Source organism: Macaca nemestrina, chromosome 3 (genome assembly GCF_043159975.1).
Source record: "Macaca nemestrina isolate mMacNem1 chromosome 3, mMacNem.hap1, whole genome shotgun sequence".
Classification (NCBI taxonomy): Eukaryota; Metazoa; Chordata; class Mammalia; order Primates; family Cercopithecidae; genus Macaca; species Macaca nemestrina.
Window position 1 is genome coordinate 100469046 of NC_092127.1, and position 27766 is coordinate 100496811.

Here is a 27766-nt window from a genome sequence, read left to right on the forward strand (position 1 = left end):
CCTCTGAAGCACTTACCTTAAGTTTGGCATTTCTCACTATGTGATCCTTTTACTCTACTCTCCGCCCCCCCACTGCCCCCCCAGCCCCATGTGTGTGTCATCTGTCTTTTTTAATATGGGGAAAATGGGAAGACAGCAATTGCATTTAATCTGATTGCATCAAATTGAGTAAATGTTAGTTAATCTAGAACAATATGTGGGTTTTTCACTAATGGTAATAACACCATGTTATAGACCATAAGAAATGCTTAACCATGAGTAGTCATGTGATACAGTATTATCCAGATGTGACTACCAGCTGGTGGCAAGATTTGTCTATGATGCAGCCACCAGTAATTAGCCACAGATGTTCTTTTACCTGGATGCCTACAACTCATTTGTAGGTTCTGTCCAAGGATAGAAAGCATTTTAAAACCAAATGAAATGGAATAAATTATGAATATGGAATTGGTATTCCTCTGGCATTTTCCCCTGGGGCAGCAATGCTAGCAAATATCTTACTGTTAACAAAAACAGCCTCAATGCTAGCAGTATCTGTGTATACAACTGCCTAAAAGTACAGTAGAATAATATTCTTCTTACAGTTCTTTCATTTTCTTAGTCATAAAACGTAGGACTGCCAATGACTAGATTATGGCATATAACCAAGGAAATAATGACTATAATGATCAACTTTTTATAACTTCATACAGCCTTTCTTACCAGGACCTCAATGTACTTTGTTGGTAAGACTTCTATTTTGTGCAGCATAAAATGAAAAGAAAAAAAATTCATTCATGTCTTTTTCTGGTGGTCCCTAACCAAAACAGCTATAGTAAAGAGTACAGCAGTAACCATGAATGGGACTGGTGTCCTTATAAGAGTCACAAGAGAGCTTGCTTTCCATCCCTGCTCTCCACCATGCTAGGATACAACAAGAAGTCAGCAGTCTGCAACGTGGAAGAAGGCCCTCGCCAGAACCTAACCATGCTGGCAGCCTAATCTTTGACTTCCAGTCTCCAGAACGTGACAAATACATTTGTGTTGTTTATAAGTCATCCAGTTTATGCTACTTTTTTACAGCAGCCCAAACGAAGACAAACAGGTAACTGTGACAGCAACAGGGTCTCCTGCCTGTCACTGAGTGACACAGACATGTACAGCAGTGCCTAAAGCAGCATGGATGAGTTCACAGTGCACTCAATGAGTACTCTGAAAAACCAAAATCTAAATTTCTACCTAGTACAGAAGCTGTTCCATACATCATGAACATAGTATAACACAATCAAAATTTCTCTGTCTGAACTGACAACTCAGATTTTTCCATCCCTTTACAGAGCACCTTTCATATTTATGTCCTCTTCTCTACTTTCTAGTATCCAAATCTTAGTAGGCTTCCAAACTTAGCTCTATCCCGTATCTGTCCTCCCAGATGCATCTGTCCAAGCTGATTTCTCTGAACGCCTTCAGATTCAACCACCCAATTTAGTCTTCATATTCCATTTATGGTTGCATCTGAGAACAGCTTATCACCCTAAACAAACTGTGTTATATTTTACTATTCCTGCACAGTTTCTCCCACAACTGTTGAGTCAATTCAACTGTTGATTCAAAGAAATGTCTTTTGAATAAGGAGAAAGACAGGGAGAGAGAAGCAAAGAAACAGAAAGAGAGAAAAATTCAGACTTAGAAACAGAGCAAAAAACAGAGACAAAAATATGCTAAGAGAAATACTTGACAAAGATATGAAAAGGAGTAAAAAGTTCTGGCAACTGCCTCAACTGCAGACTACATCGCCAATTGCCTATTCCTGCACTAGGTCATTCATTTCCCCAGCCACTGTATCATACTCACAGAGCACTATGATGACCCACCAAAGGATGAGGACATTGTGAATGTTCCCCTTCCTCAGGATGCTTGCCTATCCCACTGTTAGCTTCTAACGAATGATGCACACATTATCTTGTCTGAAACCTAATGCAAAAGCTAAGACATTGATTGAAAGACTAAAGGCTATATATGTATCTACATATGTACTTGCACACATGTGCAATGTTTAAAGCAATCCCCAAAACAAGAAGGGAAGAGAAATCAACTGGGCTAACAAATCTGCTTTATGATCTGCCACAAATTTTCCCAATTCTAAAAACATTATATGACTATATGGAATAAAAAGCCTGTTCTTACTAAGGAAATAAACAACCTGAAAATAAATTATTTACTGTTAACAAAAGTACCAATGTTATATAGACAAAGGAAACTGCTTTTAGCCCCAAGAGATTCTTATCAAGGGTTTTGATTGCAACATTCTTACTTGAATCAAAACTAGCCTCTATATTAGGTTTCTAGAGCCAAGATAATTCCATCAACTGAAGCCATTTTTGTTGGGTGTCTAGGTGGCTTCTGCATCATTTCACTCAACTCTGATACTAAAGCTCACTTTCCCCAAAGCTGAGGCTTCTTGGATAGTCTGGAAGGTTTACATGACAAAAAAAAAAAAAAAGGTTACTGAATGCTCTATGAGATCATACTAGCTTCGAGTTGTTTTTTAAAAACGTCAAGGATGGGCTGCGTGCAGTGGCTCATGCCTGTAATCCCAGCACTTTGGGAGCCTGAGGCGGGCAGATCAGCCCAGGTCAGGAGTCCGAAACCAGGCTGGCCAACATGGTGAAACCCTGTCTCTACTAAAAATACAAAAATTAGCAGGGCATGGTGGTACACGCCTGTAATCCTATCTACGGGGGAGGCTGAGGCAGAAGAATCACTTGAACCCAGGAGGTGAAGGTTGCAGCGAGCCAAGATTGCACCACTGTACTCCAGCCTTGGAGACACAGTGAGACTCCGTCTCAAAAAACAAAAAAGTCAAGGATAGAAGTCTGTCAATATTTTTCTATCTTCTTTTTTTTTTTTTGGAAGATGAGGTCTTGGTTTGTTGTCCGGGCTGGAGTGCAGAGGCATGATCATGGCTCACGACAGCCTCCACTTCCCAAGCTCAAGTGATCCTCCCACCTTAGCCTCCTGAGTAGCTGGAAGTACAGATATGCACTACCACACATCTGGCTAATTTTCTCTTTTTTTTTTTTTGTATTTTTTTTAGATACTTGGTTTTGCTATCTTGCCCATGCTGGTCTTGAACTTCTGAGCTCAAGCAATTCACCCACCTTGGCTTCCCAAAGTTCTGGGATTACAGGCATGAGCCACTGCACCCAGCCCATTCCTATTTTCAAAAGGAAAGATTGTGGAAGAAAACCAAGATAGATCACTTGGATAGACTGAATTTAATAGGATCTCCAATTGCATCTTCCCAAGTATTTAGAGGAAGAAGCCAGTAAAAGTCCAGAGTGAGTTTTACTTAATTTTCCTGCATGCGTACAAACAGCATCTAGGTCCTCCACATCCGTATCTTTTTTCATAGCTTAAATGAAACCTTGCTTTCCTCTCTAAAGGCTTCCAAAGAAAGACTGTCATTCTCTCACCTTTCCCACCCCCTACCTGCCCTTTCCTTAAGCCAACAAGTTTCATCGCTAGCCTATGGGCGAATTATGCTCACATCCTCAAGAGTCTGCATTTTATTCTAACTTATATAGCTCCTCCAAGAAATTACATTTTCCTTGTCCTTGTTTTTCATTTCACCACTTCTTTCTTGTTAATTCTTGCTGTAAGCAACCTCAAATTCAATGGTGATTGAGGCTCACATAACTAATTAAAAAATATCCATATAAGACTTCTTTATTGAGATATATAAATTTTCTGCTCTAAACACAATCACCTGGGTATCACACAGACATATCAAAATCAATATATTCAAAATGGAACTTGTTCCCTTGAACCTGCTTTATAGACTCTGTTTTCTATTAGTTAGTGTTTGAATTAGAAACTTCAGCATTATTATCAATATATGCCTCTCTCATACCATCCATATATAATCAGACACTAGCTCCTATTTGGTTATATAACTAACTCTGTTTCCCACTGCCTTTGTTCTGGCTGTTACCATCCTTTACCTGAGCTACCTCAAAAGCCTCCTAATGGGTATCCCTGCACGTGGTCTATTTCCACATGACCCCCAAAGTAATCTTTCTAAAATAGAAACCAACCATGTTCTACTCCAAGCGCCATTCAAGGCCTTGATAACCTCCACTCTGATGCTACTACAGTCTCCCTTCATCCGTACACCAGTCCCCACTCCACAAGTATCCGACATTCTCTATCATGTGTCAAACTAGAAAGTCGCGACTCACTTGGTGCCTAAAATGTTTCCTCCAACTTGCATTCTTTAATGTCTGATAAAAGCGTTGTAACCTCTTACTCTAGTACCGTGGCACCTGGGCTAAAACTTCTATCACATACACTGGATGCTATCACAATTATTTCCATACATTGACCCTTCTCAACTAATCCCAAGCTTCTAAGGATGGAAGTTATTCACCCTCTATACCCAGCAATATGGCTGACACACAGTAGTCACTCAGTGTTTGTAAAGTAAATTGATTTCATGCAGATTAGCATAATTTAATATAAAAGTAAGCAAAAATGAGCATCTTCTCTCCTCTAAAGAGTTAACTCAGAGATTATGAATCATCCTGAAAAATCAAATGTACTTGAATTTGTTGTTATGATCCAGAGAGAATAACTTAATTTAAAACCTCTACGACAAATCATTCAGCAGTAAAATAGCAGTGATAGTAAGCATCTTTACAAAATTCATTTATTCAACACATATTTTTTGAGTACTTTTGTGCCAGGCACTCTGTTAGATACTAGAAACTCTGTGCTAGACTCTGGCAGTTCATCCATTCCAAAGTATTTTCCTGTAAATTATCTCATTTCATTCTCACAAACATCCCATGAAGCAGAGAGGACAGTGATTATAATCTCCATTTGGCAGATGAGAAAACTGAAACCAAACAGTTTATGTAACTTGCTCAGAGTCAAAGCCAAAAAGATGCAGATCTAGAACTAAAACAGTTATCTCCTGAATCTAGTCCTGGTGCTTGCTCTGCTATTAAAAATTATTTAGGCCAGGCACGGTGGCTCACACCTGTAATCCCAGCACTTTGGGAGGCCGAGGTGGGTGGATCACGAGGTCAGGAGTTCAAGACTAGCCTGGCCAAGATGGTGAAACCCCATCTCTACTAAAAATATAAAAAATTAGACGGGCGTGGTGGTGCATGCCTCTAATCCCAGCTACTCCAGATGCTGAGGCAGAGAATTGCTTAAACCTGGAGGGGCGGAGGCTGCAGTGAGCCGAGATCATGCCACTGCACTCTAGCCTGGGTCCGCCCAAAAAAAAAAAAGAAAAATTATTTGAAATCTGTAAATTCTTGCCCTATCACCTTTACCTCCCCTCTGAAGAAGGTATTAACGTTAAAAAGTAATTTTTATTTTGGTTTTAAATGTCAAACTGCAGAAATATGAAGTAGCAGCATCTGCAACAGTCCAAGGCCAGGACTAACCTGTTATCCTTGCACACAGTCACATTATCTCCCCCAGGTATCAGCTTCTTCTGTTCAATCACTCCATAGCTTTCTCGGCAGATCTATATTTAAGGTGGAAAAAAGAAATATTTCAGTTTTGTTGACCATTTATCTTGTAGAACTCAAATGACTGAGAGAGGCTTTAGAAACAAATGTAGTTCCATGACTATTACAGAAAATTAGTGGGAGAATAATGAGAACTTGAGTCAGAAAACATTAGCACGTTAAAAAACATCTTTTGTTTTAGGACATGGAGTTGCCAATAAATGCACTCAAGGAGAAAATGACACGAACTCAAGAATATGTGTCAAGAGTAGGAAGGATTATTTCTTCAATAATTTTCCTAAGTGCATAGATTAATCATTCATTCATTTATTCAACACACTCACTGAACTCCTATAACACTCAAGACGCTATGACTAAAATAATTTGATTCAAAGAAGTCCCTGACGTTTTTCTGTGATTTGAAGAAGAACTAATGTTAATTATCACTCTACAGATGGTAAGAGAGACAGCCACAATCCTAAGTAAACTGTGGAAATTCTTACCGTGAAGTTGAGGCAGAAAGTCTCCTCCACATCCTCCCCAGGGTAATCTAAAAGCTCTTGGAGACTCCTAATCATAGAATGACAGAAAAGGAAAAGTGGAAAGTCAGATACTGCTGCAACAGTGTTTCTACTTCAGTTACACGTCCAGATCATTTCCAAGGAAAAACTATGAAAGGAGATTCTGGAATAAACATAAATCCAGATGGACAGAAAATCATGTACCTACACCTTGAAGATAATTATGGCACTAGACCTATAAAACATTCATTAATTATTCTCTCTTCTTACTGACAAATCTTATTAGACTTGAAAAGAAATTCAGATGGATTTTTAACCTAACATACTTGTGTCCTCTTAACTCTGAAGTAGTTTGCAAGTGTGTGTGTAAATATATAAATGAGGAGATGGTATTGCAGGGGCCTCCAGCCAGCTTCACTGGCTTATGCATTAGTAAAATAATCCTTCCATCATAAAAAAAAAAAAAAAAAAAAAAAAAAGGCACAAAGTCACCACATCCACTTAGGAATTTTAATGGCTTACTTGTTAATGCAGAAGTCTCTATTTGGTAAAGACCAGGGGTGCCCAATCTTTTGGCTTCCCTGAGCCATGTTGGAAGAAGAAGAATTGCCTTCTTCTTAAAATACACTCACGCTAATTTTTTTTTAAGAGATGGAGAAAGGAAAAGAAGTTGTATTTGAGAGGTTATGCATTGCACAGGCATATAAAGCTGATACTTTGCATGCCAAATGTGTCCATAAAAATATACTGTCTCTGTGTAATTCAGCATAAAACACTGCTAACTGTCCTTAACAACAACATAATTTTAAAAGATTGATTTCAGACACTCCAAAAATTCACCAGCCAAGAAAACTATCATAGTTGTTCACCTTCTCCCTAATGTTAATCTGTGAAATGAGTTTCTTTTTAAATATTTTTTTCTTTCTTGAGACTGAAGAGACAAAAATAAGTCTGGTTTTGTTATTAGTACACAGATAAAATATATATTAAAGAAAACACATCTTTACTTTTTTCTTCACCCAGTTAGAAAGGCTTTTATGGCCGGGCGCGGTGGCTCACGCCTGTAATCCCAGCACTTTGGGAGGCCGAGGCGGGCGGATCACAAGGTCAGGAGATCGAGACCACGGTGAAACCCCGTCTCTACTAAAAATACAAAAAATTAGCCGGGCGCGGTTGTGGGCGCCTGTAGTCCCAGCTACTCGGGAGGCTGAGGCAGGAGAATGGCGTGAACCCGGGAGGCGGAGCTTGCAGTGAGCCGAGATCGCGCCACTGCACTCCAGCCTGGGCTGGGCGACAGAGCGAGACTCCGTCTCAAAAAAAAAAAAAAAAAAAAAGAAAGGCTTTATTATTATTATTATTATTTTACTTTAAGTTCTGGGATACATGTGCAGACTGTGCAGGTTTGTTACATAGGTATATATGTGCTATGGTGGTTTGCTGTACCTATCAACCTGTCATCTAGGTTTTAAGCCCCACATGTATTAGGTATTTGTACTAATGCTTCCCCTCCCCTTCCCCCCTACCCGCTGACAGGCCCCAGTGTGTGATGTTCCCCTCCATGTATCCACGTGTTCTCATTGTTCAACTCCCACTTATAAGTGAGAACATGTGGTGTTTGGTTTTCTGTTCCTGTGTTAGTTTGCTAAGAATGATAGCTTCCAGCTTCATCCATGTCCCTGCAAGGGATATGAACTCATTCATTTTTATGGCTGCATAGTATTCCATGTTGTGTATGTGCCACATTTTCTTTATCCAGTCTATTATTGATGGGCATTTGGGTTGGTTCCAAGTCTTTGCTATTGTAAACAGTGCTGCAATAAACATACATGTGTGCATGTGTCTTTATAGTAGAATGATTTATAATCCTTTGGATATATACCCAGTAATGGGATAGCAGGGTAAAATGGTATTTCTGGTTCTAGATCCTTGTGGAATCACCACACTGTCTTCCACAATGGTTGAACTAATTTACACTCCCACCAACAGTGTATTCCTGTTTCTTCAGAGCCTTGCCAGCATCTGTTGTTTCCTGACTTTTTAATAATCGCCATTCTGACTGGCGTGAGATGGTATCTCATTGTGGTTTTGATTTGCATTTCTCTAATGATCAGTGATGATGAGCTTTTTTTCATGTGTTTGTTGGCCACATAAATGTCTTCTTTTGAGAAGCATCTGTTCATATCCTTTGCCCACTTTTTGATGGGTTTTTTTTTTTTCTTGTAAATTTGTTTAAGTTCCTTGTAGATTCTGTATATCAGATCTTTGTCAGATGGATAGATTGCAAACATTTTCCCCATTCTGTAGGTTTTCTGTTCCCTCTGCTGATAGTTTTTTTGCTGTGCAGCTCTTTAGTTCGATTAGATCCCATTTGTCAATTTTGGCTTTTGTTGCCCTTGCTTTTGGTGTTTTAGACATGAAATCTTTGCCCATGCCTATGTCCTGAATGGTATTGCCTAGGTTTTCTTCTAGGGTTTTTATGGTTTTGAGTTTTTTACATTTAAGTCTTTAATTCATCTTGAGCTAATTTTTGTATAAGGTGTAAGGAAGGGGTCCAGTTTCTGTTTTCTGCATATGGCTAGCCAGTTTTCCTAGCACCATTTATTAAATAGGGAATCCTTCCCTCATTGCTTGTTTTTTCAGGTTTGTCGAAAATCAGATGATTGTATATGTGTGGTGTTATTTCTGAGGTCTCTGTTCTGTGCCATTGGTCTATATATCTGTTTTGGTACCAGCACCATGTTATTTTGGTTACTATAGCCTTGTAGTATAGTTTGAAGTCAGGTAGCGTAATACCTCCAGCTTTGCTCTTTTTGCTTAGGACTGTCTTGGCTCTACGGGCTCTTTTTTGGTTCCATATGAAATTTAAAGTAGTTTTTTCTAATTCTGAAAGGAAAGTCAATGGTAGCTTGATGGGAATAGTATTGAATCTATAAATTTATAGTACTATAAATTACTTTGGGAAGTATGGCCATTAAAATAGAATAATTCAAATGTTTCTAATATAAAGAGAAATATTTAAGGTAATGGATATCCCAGTTACATTGGTTTGAACTTTACAAATTATATAATGTATTATATTATCACGTGTATCCCCAAAATATGTATATCTATTATGCCTCACCAACAAAAAAAAGTGTAATTAAAGAAAGAAGATACAGTATTTTCAGGGTGTAAAACCCAAGGACATGGAAGGCCAACTTTTCCAATCCATGGGTTCTTCTAGGGCCCCTGCAGGACTTGTGCATATATGGATTTTGGTATCTGCAAGGTGTCCTGGAACTAATGCCCCTTGGATATCAAGAGACAACTGTACCGATAACACAGGCAATGTTTCAAGCAAGTAGCTGTACAGCTACATCTTAGACAAAACACATATAACAGGGTTTAACCATAGGATGCAATAAACTCAGATTTGTACAGATAGTATTTTCAACCTTTAATCCTCATGCCAGAGATAGCCACAACAGTTTCAGATACCAATCGCCTTTTAGCTTTGTACCTTCCTTCAGTGGGTGACAACTCCTTTAAGTCTTCCAAGCCAGGCTTTACATTGAGTAACTTCTTGTAGAGAGCCAATGGGAAGTGGAGATCAACCACAGTGGAGTTGTAGATAGCTAGTCCACAGGTTATGCCAATCAAGTGAAACCAGTTGTGCTCTACAAAACACTTTTTAGGACATATACAAATGTGTTAAAAAAGAAATGCAATGTTTGTGGCCTTCAAACATTCTACCGTTTCCCTCAAAATATTTTCAAAATAAAAAAATAAAGGCCTCATTAATATTTAGTTACCTTCTGTAGCAAAGAAACACACTGACAAAAGTTGTTATCCCTTAAAGACGCAATGTAGACAGAGTTAAGCATTTGCACCTAGTGATACAGAGAACAGCTCATAGTCATCTAGAGCAGGGCTATCCAACAGAACTTTCAGTCACAATAGAAACATTCTATTCTGTCAATCTCATATGGTAGCCACTGGCTACATGTGTCTACTAGGCACAGGAAATGTGGCTAGTACAATGGAGCAAATGAATCTTTGTTGTTACTTAATTTTAAATAAATAATATATAAATAACCACATGTGGCTAGTGCCTAGTGGCTACCTTTTGGTATGGTGCAGATCTAGGAAGAAAACTCTCATAGAAAAAAATGTAAATGACCATCTGATTGAAATTAAAATGCCTTTAAAAACTTAGCTCTCCTACTGAAGTTTCAAAAATAAACTGTACATGCATATGTATGTGTGTGTGATACTATATTATCATTGTTATTAAAATCAGACATATTTGATTATTGACCTTCCACGTGTCACAAAACCAACTTATCACACTGTTTCTTTTTACCCTTCTCAGATAACAAGACTTGGATCTTACCTACTATAAATGGAAATGGGACTGATGGCTCACAAAATGCACTATGAGGTCTTGGCAACAAGTATAAATGAAGACGGGATAAACATTTTAATTACTTATAAACATTTTGAATTATTATCCTTGCTATGTTCCCCTTTGCAAAGTCAGAAATTAGGGGATTGGTCTGACAACAAAAAGAAAGTTTAATCCATCTGTTTAATTGTGACACCACTTACTTACCGTATCTGAAAACCACAAGAGATTTGAATCTTGATAGTAGGTAAACATTCCATAGATGGGATTCAAAAGTTCTTTTAACAGTAAAAGAAAAAATTCCTTTGTAACACCACCAGCATCCACTGCTTCTTCACCATCAAAGATTACCTTAAAGTAATGGAACAGAATTAATGCTTCAGGGAAATCTATGACAAATTGTATCTTTTTTCAGCAGACCATTTTCTAAACTCAGGACAAATGAAGGAAAGTATAACAAAGAATATACACTGATGCAATGAAAACTGCAAGGTGTGTCTGTTGATTATTGCTGGTAAAGTTTTAACAAGGTACTTATAGATACACAAAATTTTTACTAGGTGCTTCAAGGGATACAAAGGAAGTCAGAAATTTACCACCTGTCCTTAGAAAGTCTACCATCTATTGGCTGGGCGTGGTGGCTCACGTCTGTAATCCTAGCACTTTGGGAGGCCAAGGCAGGCAGATCACCTGAGGTCAGGAGTTCGAGACCAGCCTGGCCAACATGGTGAAACCCTGTCTCTACTAAAAATACACAAATGAGCCTGGCGTGGTGGCGGGCACCTGTAATCCACTACTCCGGAAGCTGAGACAGGAGAGTCGCTTGAATCTGGGAGGCAGAGGTTGCAATGAGCCGAGATTGTGCCACTGTACTCCAGCCTGGGCAACAAAGAGCGAAATTCCGACCAAAAAAAAAAAAAGAAAAAGAAAGTCTACCATCTGCTTAGGGGCAGAAAGACAGACATAAAAGCAGAGAATACTTTTTATTTTTAAAGAGTCAAATATATAATGAGAGGTAAATATTCTGGCACATAGAAAAAAATGATTTTTCATTTAAGTTGAATAAAAGAACACTTTCTGGGAGAAATCACTCCCAATAGGGTTCTTGAAGTAACTGCTGCATGTAGAAGGGAAGAGGGTATTGTAATCAGACACAGACATGGGCTCTGTGAGGGAGTGGAAGTAGGCATGCTGGATACATAATGGTTATTAACAGTAACAACTACAGCAAATCAACAAATGACATGGAGTTTACTACATGCCAGCTCTTAAACTCTATTAACCTAATCCTCAGAACAGCCTTATGCGTAGAGTCCTATTATCCCCATTTCAGAGATAATGACTCAGGCACAGAGCTAAAATCAGCATTCAAAAAGCTTACACTTGTGGCTGTGTTCAAGATTGCCTAGAGCAGGACAAGAGTAAAAGTGGGACAGAGACTAGGACCTGGATTACACAGATGCCAGCAGAATACTGCTACAAAGCAAGAACTGCCTCACCTGAATTACCTATTGAAAACAGGGCAAAAAGAAAAGCTGTATCAAAAATGTAACACAGAAGTTCTGGGGAGAACAACCAGGCAGATTGATGTGACTGATGCTACTGATTAGGAATTTTGGAAAGGGTAAATTATCGAGCATTATTTACCCTTTATGGAGATGATCAGTTCATTTCATGCCTATTACATTTCTGAAAGTGGAACTTATAAAAAGATTAGCAATAAGGATATAGAAGTTGTCTGAGGGAAAAGATGAATGACTTTAAACAATTTCAAATAATTCACTAAGTATTTCTAGAATACCTACTGTGTACCAAGCATTATGCCAAGCCCTGGAAATATGCATGATCTATGGAGAGAGAAATTTTTTTTCATTTAATAATTTGCAGGTACTAGGTGTGCCTCTCATAATAGGCCAATAGCTTCCCAGATGATTTTACTACCTTTCCATTTTCCCATTTTACCTTCTTTCTCTTAAATCTTTGATATCCACAATCTTCCTAAATGATAGCTTAATCGTTGTAATTAGTCAAAGCTTTCGTTTTCGTTGATGTTTGCTTGTTTTTGATAGAGCTGGAACTGGTACACCAAAGACAGCAGAAGAAGACAAAGAAAGCACTCTAATCTTTCAAATAATCCACTGACATTTTTATCCAATGTTACACTGAGATGTTCTGTTTGGTGATTTGACAAAAGAAGGTGATTCAATTCTTGTAAAATGAATGAAAGAATGGCTACACCCCACAATTTGAGTAAGATCATTGCTGCTTAATCAACACTGTTTGAAGAAAAATTGCGAAGGTATTTAGAGGAATATCCTGAAGGAACTCACTTTGAGAGGCTTTTTCAAATCAATATCAGAATGAATGCTCAGCTCTCTTAGGGCATCTCCAACAAGGTTGTTCCTGCGAACGTGAAGGACCAGGAAGGGGCTTCTGGCCAGCAGAGGCTCCAGGGTGAGAAGCATGAAGACATTCTGCAGGTTGGCTCCATTGACTGCCACCTGGAATGGCACAGTCAAGAACACAGTTACTCAGAGCACACACGTGAGTTGGGAGAGCAGTCAGCTGTGCTTCTGGACTTGGGGGCACTGACTGCACCTCCATTTGGTTATTTTTTTCCCTCTTAACTTCCACAGATTTTCTAAGTTACTTATGTTTACGCAGCACACAAGTCTTTCTAATCTGGACTCACAGAAACTAACTAAAACAGTTTATGAATCATATGATCTATAACCAGGTCCAGGAAAGTGACTTAAACCAGTTGATTAATACTAAAATAGTATCATGCTTAAAGAAACATGGCAGAAAGTGGGTAAAAACCACAACTTTCAAAATGGCAGGAAAAGAAAGCTAATAACCACTTGTTAAAGAGTTATTCTTTGAAAAATTTCATTTCTCTTGAAAACCTCTAAACTGTCAATATAACAGATACAGCAATATGAAAACAAACACATATATAGATAGATGCAGTCAGAGCTGGAAAAAGACAGACAGGCGGACAGTCAGAGAGATGGAGAGGGAAAGATAAATGAAGTTATATATCTATATCTACCAACAGTAGGAATTGGAGGATTTGAGCTGCTAATTCACAAATGTTTTTGTAGCTTGTCAAAATCAATTATACTTTATAATAAAAATGTGTATTTAAAATAAATTATTAAATAAATCTCTATAACAAGTTTTTATTCAACGAAGAATTCCCAAGTTCCATTTAATTCTCTCTCTCTGTCAGGAGTCAGCAAACTAAGGCCCCACATATCAAATCCAGCCTGTTGCCTGTTTTGCACAGCTCTCGGGCTAACAATGGTTTCTACTTTTTTTTTTTTTTTTCTGAGACGGAATCGTGCTCTGTCACCCAGGCTGGAGTGCGGTAGCATAATCTCGGCTCACTGAAACCTCCACATCCTGAGTTCAAGTGATTCTCTTGTCTCAGCCTCCCGAAGAGCTGAGATTACAGGTGGGCACCACCACGCCCAACTAAGTTTTGTATTTTGGATAGAGACAGGGTTTTACCATGTTGGCCAGGCTGGTCTTGAACCTGACCTCAAGTGATAAGCCTGCCTCGGCCTCCCAAAGTGCTAGGATTATAGGTGTGGGCTGCGCCTGGCACGGTTTCTACATTTGTGTAATGGGTGAAGAAAATCAAACGAAGAATAATCTTTCACCACATGTAAAAATTATATAATATGCAAATTTCAACATACATAAAGTTTTGTTGGAATATAGCCATGCTCATTCATTTATATATTGTCTATCACTGCTTTTATGCTAAAATAGAGTTGAATAGTTGTAACAGAGACCATAAGGTCCCCAAAGCTTAAAACATTTACTAAGTCGTCCTTTTGCCAATCTCTAATCTACATAAATGTGTATCCACCTATGTGTGTTATATTCAACACAAATTACTGAAAAGTTTCAAACAGCTTTAAGAATTATAATGGAATTTCAACCAAATATGTCTTCTCCTATTAGAAAAAATTACAACTGAATGTCTAGAAAGGGAGAAACACATTAAAAAGAGGAAATAATTTCTAAAATATAATACCTGCATCTGTAGTTCAGCATCTGTCTGTAACATTTTGGTCTTGGCTTGGGCATCAAAGATGAAAGGGTAGGAACAAAGTGTTACAGTATCCTAGAATAAAGCACATTACTGACAGTATTATACTATTCCACAGAAAGTATAGCTGGAAAAATATAAAAGCAAATTTAAAAAGGATCATTTACCTGTATTATTGATGGTCTAGCCTTCTGTGTAAAAAAAAATAAAAAGTCTCTTACTTAAATTGTAAAACCTGAATTTTAATCCCTCCAAAAGTAAAATATAAATAACAAAACACAGAACCAACCTGACTACTGGCCATAGAACTAACACCATTTGAATGGCTGACTAAATTTTAAGGGAAAAGATGTTTTGATGGCCACAGAATGAGAAAAAAGAGCAAAAGCAATTAAAAAATATTTTTTATGACCTTTAAAGGGCATGTCACTAACTCTCCACAATTCACAGCATTAACAGAATTCTCTTTTATAAGAAATCTAATTCCAAAACAGGAGCTTTATAAACTTGACTTCACAGGTTAATTTTTGTTGGGTAAAGTGGACAATACAAATTACATTTTATTTGTTAAATGATGTTGCATCTTCCTACACACACACACACACACACAGAGAGAGAGAGAGAGAGAGACACACAGGCTGCTACTCTTAGGAGAAACCAAATATTTGGAAAGAATTTCAGGTGCTTCTAAAAATGACTTTATCTAGTAAACTGTTGCTGACTCAGCACTTAGACTAGTACTCGGCCTACAGAATGCATTCCTAGATATGTGAATGCACCTGTGAATAAACTTTGGAGGGGAGTAATGGTAAAAATCCACAACCACAATGAAAGACATCTAGGAGATGAGTTATAGTTTCACTTTTTGTTAAGTTGTGTAACAAACATTAACTTAATATTAACTTCATAGAAACAAAAAAAAAATCAACAATATAGGTCACGTTGATCTGTAGCAAGAATTACCAAACACAAAACCATGGGTGTATTCTCAGAGATCTGGGAGTACTCTATATATTTCTTAATGATATCCTAAACAAAACTAGTAAAACACATTAAGTTATATTTGTTTGAATGAACTGCATTGGCATCATGTTATTATTTAATTGTCCAGGTGTAGTGAGAAAAGAGAGAAGCAGTCTTGGCAGGTGGATGCTGCATCTGCACTAAGAAAAGGCCAATGCGGTCCTGGCTTGCTGCACACACATGGTTTAACAGCAGTTGAAGGAGAAAAGAGAGGTGAGTCATCCCAGCCAGATGGGCAGTGGAACTCAAGCACCAGGGCCTGACAGCATGCAGGCCACATCCACAATGCAACTGGGGTTTAGGTTCAGTAAGATATGTTTGATCATCACATAAAATCAATGAGGCTAACTGCATTTTATTGCTGTTAAAGTTTTGCTTATACTTAATTTATAAATTTGGTTTGGTTTTATAACTGTACTATATCAGGAGCATATGAATAAGCAGCATGTGCCTCCTTTTGTCCTTATGGATATTTAAATACAATAATTTAAAAGCAATTTTAATTAAAATCTACCCTGTTAACCCTTTATAACTAGGTTCTTCCAGGGATCTTGGCACATTTCTCTAGACAGAGAAATACTAATCGAAGAAACAATTCCAGTCCAGTGAGATCAGGTATGAAATCCTGCATATATCATCCAGACCAATCTTACTCACTCTCATGCCTACATATCCAATTACTTTGAAGTTAGAAATCAAAATGACTAGAAACAAAAAAACAAAACCACACCATAAAACAGCACTATACAAAAAGCTAAATCATCTTCTAGTCTAGGTACCTACAAAAGATATAAGCATCCTGGGAAAGAAAGCAGGCTTAAAACTGGTGCCAATATTCAGAATTTCCTCACCTGTTTCTCAGAAAAGATTAGTTTACGCAAAGCATTATCTGCCTATTCTCAAGGGAAAAGAAAGATCTTGAACGTGTGTTGGTCTATAAAGCAAGATAAAGATTTTAGATACTTCAAATATAAAAGTGACTATGGAAGAAGTGATAACACAAAACAGTTCTGGCATTACAGAGTCCGAGCCTACTTAGTATTTTTAAGTACATACTGGCATTTTAGTTGGTGTAATGCAGTTATTTCAGACATCAATCAGCAGTTTTTTCTGTATTCCTTGGCTCTTTCCAGTCCCACTCCTGTTCTCTGACTCTCTCTCCCTACCCTGTAATCCCCACCCCGAGCCTCTCTGCACCCCTTAAATATCCACCTTCTGCAGCTCGTAGTCCCTCTCAGCATCCCTCACCTTACTCCTTCCCACACCCCAGAGTTGAAGGAACCCAGTTTTGGAAGCAGGTTGATCTCTCCACTGGAGAAAGGGAGGAGTTAAATTGAGGGCAGGGTCACCATTCTCTCCATTGAGAGGGATGGCTGGAAAGAAATCCAAAACTGCCTCAGTTAGGAGCCACAGCCAAAGCCAGAGAGATACTGCCCAGAGCTGGTGGTCTAGAGAAGGTCTCAGGTGAGCCAGCAAGGCAGGCAGGAAGATACGGAAGCCTTACAAAACAGAAGTGACAGCTCTAAGGAAGGCAAAGGATGGAAAGGTATTCAGTCAAAAGAAGCTGCAAATCTGTAACAAACGTCTGCTTATACATCCACAGACTTTTCATAAGTCTGTAAGTTTTTGTATTTCATATATAATAATTTAATTTCATTTTTATTCTGTGAATGCTGAATATTTTAGAAATCGTACTCACACTTGTATTTCCGTATTATATGAAATAAATCTGCATGATTTTGTGCCACTATTGCTATTCATAACCTAGAAGGATGCATATGAACTGATAAGATACATGATTATCTCCTGAGAGGCTACTTGTCTTGGACTATCCATTCCTCAAAAATGAGTTCCACAGACTTAAAACTAGTAAAGTACTGGTGGACCATATTTCAAGTCTCCCTGCCTGAAACAGGGCTGCACTGTGACCTAAGCTCATTTCTAAAGTATATGAAATAGAAGCAACGAATAAGTAAATGGAATAGAACAGAAAAATTGGGAATATCGTTTTTTTAAAATATGAAGTCAATATTTCCTAAATGTGGCTACAAGTGGGGCAGGAGGCACTACACGCACAGGTGCAGTGCTGGAGAAGAAATACAGCCTCCTCTGCCTTAGGGCCTGTTTTGTCTCACATGTGCACAATACTCATAACTGGAGACAAAACACTGCCTGGCTTTGTCTCCTTTAACACATACAGCAAGATGTGTCTAGCTTTTATTTTTGAAGGATTAACATTGTGGCACTGACTTTCCCCACTTGTGCTGCCCTCTAGAGGAGCCCACCAATCACTCACTCTGTGCTATTTGGTTTTTAAGTGCAGATAAGGCAAGTTGCTGATTGAAGTAAAGGAACCACTACCACCTCTTCTTTAAAAGGAGTAAAAATCAGCCACTTTAGAATGTTCCTTCTGCACACATGTGTTAGATCCCTTTGGGAATTTTTCACTGCTGCTTCTGGGCTAAACACTCTGCAAAGGTAGACACCATATCCATACATGTTTCCACTCCCAGTGACTAGCAGGCAGACAGCACACATTAGGTGCTCAAGAAGTGCTTAGTGAAAAATAGTTATTGAGGGCTTATTATATGCTAAGTACTCTGCTAAGTAAGGTCTTTCCATGCTTTCTCACATTTAATTTCCACAATCTGTTATAATTCTTATTCACAAAAGAGGATGCTGGGCCTATAGAAATCAGGTAATTTGTCTAAGGCCACGGCCATTAGACCAGAGTTGGGAACTGAACCCAGGTCTTTTTGGCTGGAGCATGTGCTCAACAATATGCTACATAGCCTCAGCTAGTAACAAGCTAAAAATTCCAACACGCCAAAAAAAATCCATTTATTATTTAAAAGTAGTTAAAATAAACAAAAATAACATATGAAATAGCTTTAGTATTTTAAGTTAAAATCCAAAATATCAAGAAATTTAAAATTCAATTTCTAATATCATTGTACCTCATACACTAGAAAAAATTCCACAAAAATCACAAAAGGTCATAGACTAATTTCATGTAATTTTCCATATTTCTTTAATAACTATTACAGTCATTGAAAAGATGAGCATCTGTTATTCAAGATCTGATATTTGTTTATCAAATGTTAAGAGAAAGGAAGTTTAAAATATTGTAAAAGTTACTTAATTATCTCTACTCAGAGACTACTGTCATAATAATCTAGATTTTAACATGAGCAACTTCTTCTTCAGGGTAAAAAAGAACTACAATTTGTTAGACTTATTTTATTCAGCATTAAGTCACAGAAAGGGTAGATTAGAAATCAGAAGAAGTGACTTTTATTGCTAATGAAATTGGTGGAAAAATTGTTTAAGTTCCATTTCCTCATCTAGAAACAAAGCAGTTGGCCTAAATAATTCATCAGGCTTATTTTACCGCTCATAATGTTATTATTCTTCATAAATTGATAAAACAGAAGGGCTTATTTTTTAATAATTCCTAAATTTGAAAGTGAAAACAGAGTTCATTACTAGCCTTCATGTTAAATTTCCCAAGTCAACCCATTTAGAACACTCTAATTCATTTATATTAAAAAGTATTTTCTTGGCCAGGCACAGTGGCTTACCCCTGTAATCCCAGCACTTTGGGATGCCAAGGCTGGTGAATCACTTGAGCTCTTGAGTTCGAGACCAGCCTGGGAAACATCCCAAAAACCCCGTCTCTACAAAAAATACAAAAATTAGCCAGGCGTGATGGCACACACCTGCAGTCCCAGCTACTCGGGAGGCTGAGGTGGGAGAATGGCTTGAGCCTGGGAAGCAGAGGTTGCAATGAGCAGAGATGGTGCCACTGCAACCAGCCTGGGTGATAAAGCCAGGCCTTGTCTCAAAAAAAAAGTATTTTGTTTTCTCAGGGTAATCATAAAATCTTATTTAAAAATAAAACATTGTATGCATTTTTTAAGTCTCTAGAGAAAAAAATACAACATTGTGTCTAGCATTCATCATCCATTATTTGACAAAGAAAACAGTCCTGCTTGTTCAGTTAGATCAGCCTATTGAAATGCCTTGCTTTTGGAGACAACTGCTGACTTCCAAAAACCCCACAGGAAAAATATTGCCCTAATATTGGTGATGAACCTGCTACACTGGCAAGGACTCACCTCAAATCTGCTACCCACAAAATACAATAACCAAATTATCATTCTGTTTTCTAATCTAACTCAAATTTGCACATACTCCACAGACGGGAGATCCTAAAGAGCCTTGCATATATCCCAAGCCAGTGTGCTATCAAAAGGAGCAGTTCCTGCCATGCCAGTGGTGGCAGGCAGGAATCCACAGGCCCCTGAATGGCATATCTAAAATGTAGTGAGACAGCTCTGGATCAGGGATGTGTGACACTTTCACACACATAATTCTCAATCAGAAGGGGCCTACGGGGTCCAGGTAGCTGACACATGATGACTGAAGTAGGCTGTCAGAAAATGATAATTACCAAATGATCCTTCCTCAATGGCAGGGATAAATTAAGCTGCAGTGGGAATTGTGGCATATACATAAGCCTCATCTAAAGAGTCACTCTTGAACTCTGGCCACTTGGTGTCTCATGGGAAAGACAGGTTGTATTGCCAGATCTTCCAAGTTTCAAGGAAAGCTAAAAATTCATATTTGTATGTGTCTTGGTTTTTTTTTAAATTAGGGTTTAAAAAAATCTAACATAATAGGTACCATCTTAAGCATTTTTAAGTGTACAGTTCAGCAGTGTTAAGTATATTCACACTGGTGTACAACTGGATCTCCAAACTTTCTTATCTTGCAAAACTGAAACTATACTCATTAAATAGCAACTCTCTGTTTTCCCCTGCCTCCAGCCCCTAGCAATCACCATTCTACTTTCTGTTTCTGTGAATTTGACTACTTTAGATATTCTGATTTTTAAAAGGTGGCAACTTTTAATGTGTAACATTCTGGGTGACTACTCATTTATGACTCCTTATAACACTGATGATTACTTAAAGCACTTCCAAGTTTCTAGAATGCAAAATGCCAGCTAGATGAAGAATAGGTGAGACACTGACATCAAAGTCAAAGACATATTATAGAGCTCACACGTGCTCTTCTTATAAAAAGACTAAAGCTGTAAAATATGCTTTATGAATTCTTACCATCCCTGCTTGATGCAAGAACCACATGAGGTAGTCTTCCTGAATGTCCACGAGACTGGAAATCTCAGGAATGTAAAATGTATCATATTCCACATGCTTCACTTTAAGATTTACCTAATGAAGAACAAAATACAGACTAAAACATGGCTTCACAAAGAACATCTCACTAGGATATTTTACCCTACCATCTAATTACCCCCTCCCCACTAGCACCTCCTATGCTCACCTTATATAACTTCTCCAAGAGTTTGAGAGCTGCTGTAACATAATTGTTAAACAGTACGGGAATTAAGAATGTCTTTCTTCCCCTCAGTAGATAAAGGACTGCACCTTTATAGAGGTTTACCAGCTTCATGAAATATTTCGGGCATACCTGAGACCACCAGTTATCTTTAGAAAGAAAGAAAAGACATATTTCAACATGTAATCTTGGGCAACTATTTATGTCTTCTGCCTGCCAGTTAAAAATTGCTTTGTCTAGAAGATAAACATTAGTCTAAAATGCATTTTCCCAAAACTGACTTTAAAAAGAATCCATTAAAACATTTTTGGAGAGAACAGCGGCTGTACAAGAATCCCTGGAGTTCTGGTTTTTTTTTAAAGCTGGGTCTGATTTTTTACAAAGACTCAATCTGAAGGTTAACTCACAAGTCCAATTCCAGACTACATGTGGACAAGAAACACATATTTTGGGCAGGAGTGATGCCCACTGTATTAATCCAAAAAGTATTCTTTTGTCCTAGCGCTTTCAGCCACCACTAAATCCTGAAGCAGAAATGCAAAGGATGACACACCCTAGAAGCAGCAACAATACGGCAACCATTCCCTTCCCTTTAAGAGGTATCATTAGTTGAAAAACTGCCATTTTTATTTCTCACCAAATAATGCTTTCTCATAACCAGAGAAGAAAATCATAGCACTGGCTTATATTTCATTGGAAATAAACTCAGCCATACTGAAATATTTAAAGAATGAAATAATATGTCTGAGATTTCCTTTAAAAATATTCCAACAAAAAATAAAAAGGTGGTGAGGGCAAGAGACAGATGAAATAAAATGGGCAAAATACTGACCACTGCTGAATTTGTGTGGTGACTACCTGTAGCACACTCTCTACTTTGGGGTATTCTTTTAAATATCAATAATTAGAAGTTAAAAATAAATTAAGTGTGAAATTGAATAATTATGTTCTCTTTGTAATGTCCAGTCTGGAAAAATAAAAATGAAAAAACTCTAAAACTTGAAAGTCAGGTAAGATTCCTTCTAATATTGCCACCTCTCTGTTTCACATCAACTAGAACACCTGAGAAAATGTTCCCCAAAAGGCTTTTGATCTTAAAAAAAATTAAGTACTAACATTTACTAATGCTTTCATTATTATTTCCGTTTTTATCGCTTCTACAAAGGTGGAGACAATATATAAAAGCCAGTATTCCACCTTCAGGAACACAGTCTCTTTATTCGTGGGGAGACCACACTCAAGTAACATCCCAGTCCATCTGGAACACAGAAGTTACTGAGCTGCAATGACACCTAACAAAATTTACCCGGGGGGGGGAAAAAGTAAAAAGCCAGGTGATAGACTTCCTGCACTTGATTAATAAAAACATTTCAGGCGCTACTCCCATGAAAGACACTCTCCAAATCACTGAGGAACGGAAGGTTTTTATCTCAGCAAAGTGTCCGGAGCCTGCAAAAATCAGTGTGGACTCAACTGTCCTAAAAAAGAAAAACAAAACAAACATTTGGTAAGTCCACACTAGGTCATTTTCTTTCTCTTCTTTTTTGGAGACCTCTGTATCACCAAAACCGCTCACTTCACTCCCACCCCCTAAATTAGACATAGGAGAAACAGAGACCAATGTACACGAATATTGAGGCCCTATTTATTATAAGCAAATGTGGTAGAAAAAAGTAGTTTCAAATTAAATAAATTAGGTTTGTGAATATTATAAAATCAAGATTATTCTGGCATGAGTCATTTCAAATAATCTAAATAATGGTTTTATTTTCAACTTGAAAATAGGGTTAGCTAAAAATTAACAGCAAAGCAAAAAAGGTTTTAAGTGTTAAGGATATTAAATGGCAACAAATAGATTCTTGGATCTCAATCCACTGGAGCCAGGAGTCACACCAACAAAACAAATGAGCATAAAACCACTGATATCGAGGTTAGCAAATTTACCTAGTACTTTGCTGGGGTTTGTATCCAGCCGCAGAATGGCCATAGCCAAGGGAATAGTCAATGTTATATAATACTTGGAATCCTGGAGTAGGGGAAACTCAGGTAGTATTAAATAGATTCTCATGGCTTCAACATCTGGTGGTGAGCTTGACAACTGGGGAATCAGGCAACTTTCAAAACTGTTCAAAATCTGTATGAGAGAAAAGAGTAATGAGAAATTCAAACAAACCTGAGATCTAGTTAACTTATCTCTAAGTTCATAACCTATTTAATAGACTCTCAACTCTCATTCATTCACTATGCACTGAGAACCTACTATGAGCCCTACACTGGTCTAGGCTCTCAGTACACATCCATGAAAAGAAAAGCCAAGGATCCCTGCCAGTGCAAACTGTATATTCTAGAGGGGCACTGCCTTGGAAAGGTTTAAGCCAAAAGAAAACAAAAGGTAGGTCTAATTCCCAAAGTAAATACTTTACAAAATTAAGATTTAGAGACTTTCACTTTTTCATCTTACTCTTTTTTGCTTGAAATTGAATTCATCAATACAAAAATGCATTTTTAAGAATGCACTTTACAAATATAAGAAACATACCTGTTCTAGAATCATGGAGTGCTGAGAGTTCATTAACTTCTCAAATAACACCCTAGTTGAGTTCAGGTCAATCCCAGGGATTTTGGGACTCGTTTTAAAATGTTCATCAATTCTAAACAAACAAAATTTAAAAAGTATTTAATAAAAGAAAAACAAAGCAAACACTCTGATAGGAATTATAAACAAGTAAACAAAATACTATGTTCTTACTAATCAGATTTAAATTTGACCTGGAAGATAAGATCCACAAAAATACCGCATTTTGCATAAATCTCAAAATAATAAACCCAAAATAAAGAATATTATTATTTCACAAAGAATAAACCACACTGGAATTCCTTTTACAAGAATTTTCAAATTTTTAAATCTGTTTTCCTTCAAGTCAAAGTATAAGGACTGTCATGTCAATTTAAGGCTATCTTGAAGTTTATAAACAAAGAATTATTTCCCTGATTTCGTATTGTGTTTTTTGGTTTTCTTTTCTGTATTTGTGGCTCATTGAACTAGATGTAGATGCTGTTGCTTGGGGCAAATAACATCCCCTGTGCAAACTGGTGCACTCATTAACAAACGACAGTAGAACCTCCTTGTTGAAAACCTTTCTTACCAAAGTATTTAAAATAAAAATGATCTAGAGTAAATGCAAAGTTAATGTCTCTCATCGTTAACACAAAGGATACAATTACATTCACCCAAGGACTAATTTCATTGCTACTATTTTTAACTTTCTAGCAACTAAATCTTTTTTTAACCTTAAATAAAATCTTAGCATTTTTGAGACTTAGAGAATATCTCATATATCCCGCTCTTGAACCTACCACATCTGTTAATTTACAAAAGAGCTATCTATTTGCAAAGCAGCCTTCTGTTTTTGAGTAATGGACACATTCGGATGATTTGAATACACTCTGACTGCAATGTTATAATTTTTGAAAACAAAAAAGAGTTTCTAACATTTTAAAAAATCGTAATTATATGTATTGAAACCCCTATGGTCACATGAAGATAAATTGCTTGTACTTTGTTGGGTCTTTCGTTGTTGTTGTTATTATTTTTAAAATAAATCTGCCCAAAATATACAAATGAATTCTGGTTTCCGGTATGTAATTTTCCATATGCTTACAGATACTTTTTGTTATGCTATTGAGAAAACAAAAACAAAATGTTTTGTCTATACATATTCATTGCTTTGTAAAACTGGTCTTCATTTTGATTGTTTTCCTGTGATGCATCCTATGTAAACTACAGGAGTAGACTTTCTGAAATGTCAGTTTGAAAAAAAATAAAAGGCTTTCTCCACAACTCTATACGAAATCTGTGATACTAAGGGTGAACAACCTAACAAGTCTGGCCAAGAGCCCTTCCCAAATGTCATGAAAGCTATCCATCTAGAACAAGGTTTCTCAACCTTGGTACTATTGACTTTTGGGGCCAGAGGATTCTTTGCTGGGCAGGTGGGAATGAAGGATGTTTAGCAGCATCCCTGGGTTCTACCCACTGGATGCCAATAGCAAGTCCCTCCCCATTGCACCAACCAAAAACGTCACCAGAAACTGCCAAATGTCCTTTGGGGAACAAAATCAACCTGGCTGAGAACCCCTGTTCCAGAAGGCCAACATCAGCATAATCCAGAATATCTTTCCCTGGAGGAAAAAACTAATTACTAAATATGAAATGAATTGTGTGAGCTCATTCCAGCTGCCTTAATTATAAAAGTAAATGACTTTATAATCTCTAAATGTAACCAAAGAGAGTTTCTGAAGTGACCTCCTGCAACCCAGTTAGGGAACCATTTACAGTGAGGGGGCAATGATGGTTGAATTTAGGAGTCACCATGACTAGATTAAGGAATACCCAGGTAGCTGTTAAAGTATTATTTCTGGGTATGTCTGGGTCAGTTTTCTGTAAGAGATGGGCATTGAATTAGTGACTAAGCAAAGAAAATCCATCCTCATCCAGTGTGGGTAGGTACTACCCAGTAAGCTGAAAGCCCAGACAGAACAAAAAGGCAGGGCAAAGACAAATTCTTTCTCTCTCTCTTCTGGAACTAGGACATCCTTCTTCTCCTGCCCTTGTACATCAGAACTCCAGGTTCTGTGGTCTTTGCACTCCAATACTTACACCAGGAGCCCCCACCCATTTCTCAGGCCTTCAGCCTCAGACTGAGAGTTACACCATCAGCTTCCCTGGATCTCAGGCCTTTGGACTTGTACTAAGCCATGATGCTGGCTCGCCTGGTTCTCCAGATTACAGATGCCTATGGCAGGATCTCTCAACCTCCATAATCAGGTGAACCAATTCCCGTAGTAAATCCCCTCTCTCTCTCTCTCTCTCTCTAGATAGACAGATACATCCATCTATCTATTTATCTCTCTCCTATTTGTTCCATTTCTCTGAAGAATCTTGACTAACACAGGGATCGAGGGGTAGGGGTGGGATTCACACACAGAAATGAAGCCTAATTCATCTTGAGATCTCATTAGCCTGGTCACTGGCAGAAAAGGACTGAGAAATAATTAGGACTTGGGATCACCAAAGATCCAAACCCATGGTAAGACCCTTTTGCTGCATCAGGTTCCTGAGGGAGATATTTGCAGAAGGGGTAAGACAAAGAAAATAAACATTCTATTTACTACTGGGGAGTTCAACCTCAAATATAATTCTCTGGTGAGCTGGGCTGGACCTAAATCCAAGGAGCCCATGAAGCCTCCTTAGAATTACTCCCTAAATTCACTCCTTTTGAGAGAAAAAAATTAAAAAAAATAATAAAAATATTAAAACTATGGGAAAGCAAACCAAAGAAATCAAGAAGATTGTATGAGGAACTAAGAATTTAAAATTATGACACATCTTAGAATACTCTGAAAATCTTACCGAAAGAGATACAGTCTCTCTTGGTAATCTGCTTTTCTGCCATTCAGGTATGAATCAGCATTGCTCTTCCTCATAATGGTAATGAGATGTCCTCTCATTACCATTATTAGGCATTCCAATTTTTGTGCAAAGCATCAGCTTACCCATTAAATTAAGGCCAGCCACCATCAAAGAGAAGAAGAGTCTTTCACAGCCTTTGCCGAGTAAGTATTTGCATCATATGTGGGGTTTTAATAAACTTTTTTTAAAAAGAGGGGGCCTCACTATGTTGTCCCGGCTGGAGTTTAGTGGCTATCCACAGGCATCATCATAGCATCCTAAAGCCCCAAACTCCTAAACTCAAGCAGTCTTCCTGTGTCAGCCTTCCAAGTAGCTGAGACTACAGGTACACATGAGAGTTTTTAAAGGCTCTAAGTCACTTACTTTTTTTCAAGAAAACTTCCATTCCAACAGGCTGCAGAAGATAATATCTGAACAACACCACTGCTCAAAAAAAAGAAGGGTGGGGGAAGCCTTTAATAATTACAAATAAATGGTTATTTAAGCATCAACAATAATCATTTACTCTAGGATTTAATTAATAGCAGTTCTTTCTTAGTCAGCTGAAGCTTTCGAAAATGTGCATTTGCTTTAGAAAAACAGGATGTCACATCTCAAAAGGAAGAAGAACTTAAGTTTTCCATGTTAGGAAAAAAAAAATATCAAAGCTCCTGAAAGAACACCTCTTGTCCCAAGAATGTTCTTGAACATTTTCCTACCACTAAGAAGTGCCCTATCTAAACTCCAAAGAGAAACACAGAATAAAACCAAAAAAGAGAAACCAAGTTGTTACTTCCCAAACACAGAAATTATCTTTGCAAATTAATACTTGAAAAATTACTTCTATTTTGCTGCATATCTGAGATGGAAATTAAAAAATAAGCGAAACAAGCACTTATTCCCATTACCTTCTATTATACAGGCTCTGGGGAAACAGCTAATTCTGAGGACCCAAAATGAAACTGGACATCAGGAATCCTGGGCCTTTCCATTCAGTGCAAGGAAAAGGGAAAGAATAACACAAATATATGCCTGGGGAGGGGATTACAGTAGTTTCTGTTAACCACATAATTAGATCAGGAAAGATCTTTAAAGATCATTTCTTCCATCCATTCATTTTATAAATAAGAAAACAGACAACTAATGGTAAAATGTCACAGTTTCCCTTGCTGGACCCCAGCTAGCCCTCTTCTCCTCTCCCCTGCTACCCTTCCAGCCTGAGCTCCTTGGCAGAGCCATCCTATGGTGAGGGATTCTGAAGACTGCCACAGAGCTGCTCTAGGGTGTTCCTAATGCTCTCTTGCTCAAAAAATTACTAGCTCAAGTGCCTCAAAGTTTAGAGTCCTGGTCATTTGGCCCACTACAATCTATGTCATAATGCAGGAACCATTATGTACGTTTCTGGGGATAACCACAACTTAGTGCACAGAGCTTGATTTACTCTTCCCAAGAATCAGACTG

General features: G+C 37.8%; 1 protein-coding gene across 6 annotated transcripts in view; it reads right to left on the bottom strand.

The window, feature by feature from the left end:
• The window catches only part of LOC105479630 (HECT and RLD domain containing E3 ubiquitin protein ligase 3), a 123581-nt gene that overhangs the window by 17361 nt on the left and 78454 nt on the right, over nucleotides 1-27766 (bottom strand). For all 6 annotated transcript variants that reach the window (XM_011737698.2, XM_011737699.2, XM_011737701.2 and 3 more), the window contains 12 exons: nucleotides 26690-26749; nucleotides 23393-23504; nucleotides 22798-22987; nucleotides 20839-21002; nucleotides 20613-20726; nucleotides 14634-14657; nucleotides 14452-14541; nucleotides 12737-12907; nucleotides 10614-10757; nucleotides 9522-9688; nucleotides 6005-6071; nucleotides 5436-5518 (listed from right to left, as the gene is read on the bottom strand). In XM_011737698.2, coding sequence (XP_011736000.2) covers nucleotides 5436-5518; nucleotides 6005-6071; nucleotides 9522-9688; nucleotides 10614-10757; nucleotides 12737-12907; nucleotides 14452-14541; nucleotides 14634-14657; nucleotides 20613-20726; nucleotides 20839-21002; nucleotides 22798-22987; nucleotides 23393-23504; nucleotides 26690-26749 — 1386 coding nt within the window. The remainder of the gene's footprint in view (nucleotides 1-5435; nucleotides 5519-6004; nucleotides 6072-9521; nucleotides 9689-10613; nucleotides 10758-12736; nucleotides 12908-14451; nucleotides 14542-14633; nucleotides 14658-20612; nucleotides 20727-20838; nucleotides 21003-22797; nucleotides 22988-23392; nucleotides 23505-26689; nucleotides 26750-27766) is intronic.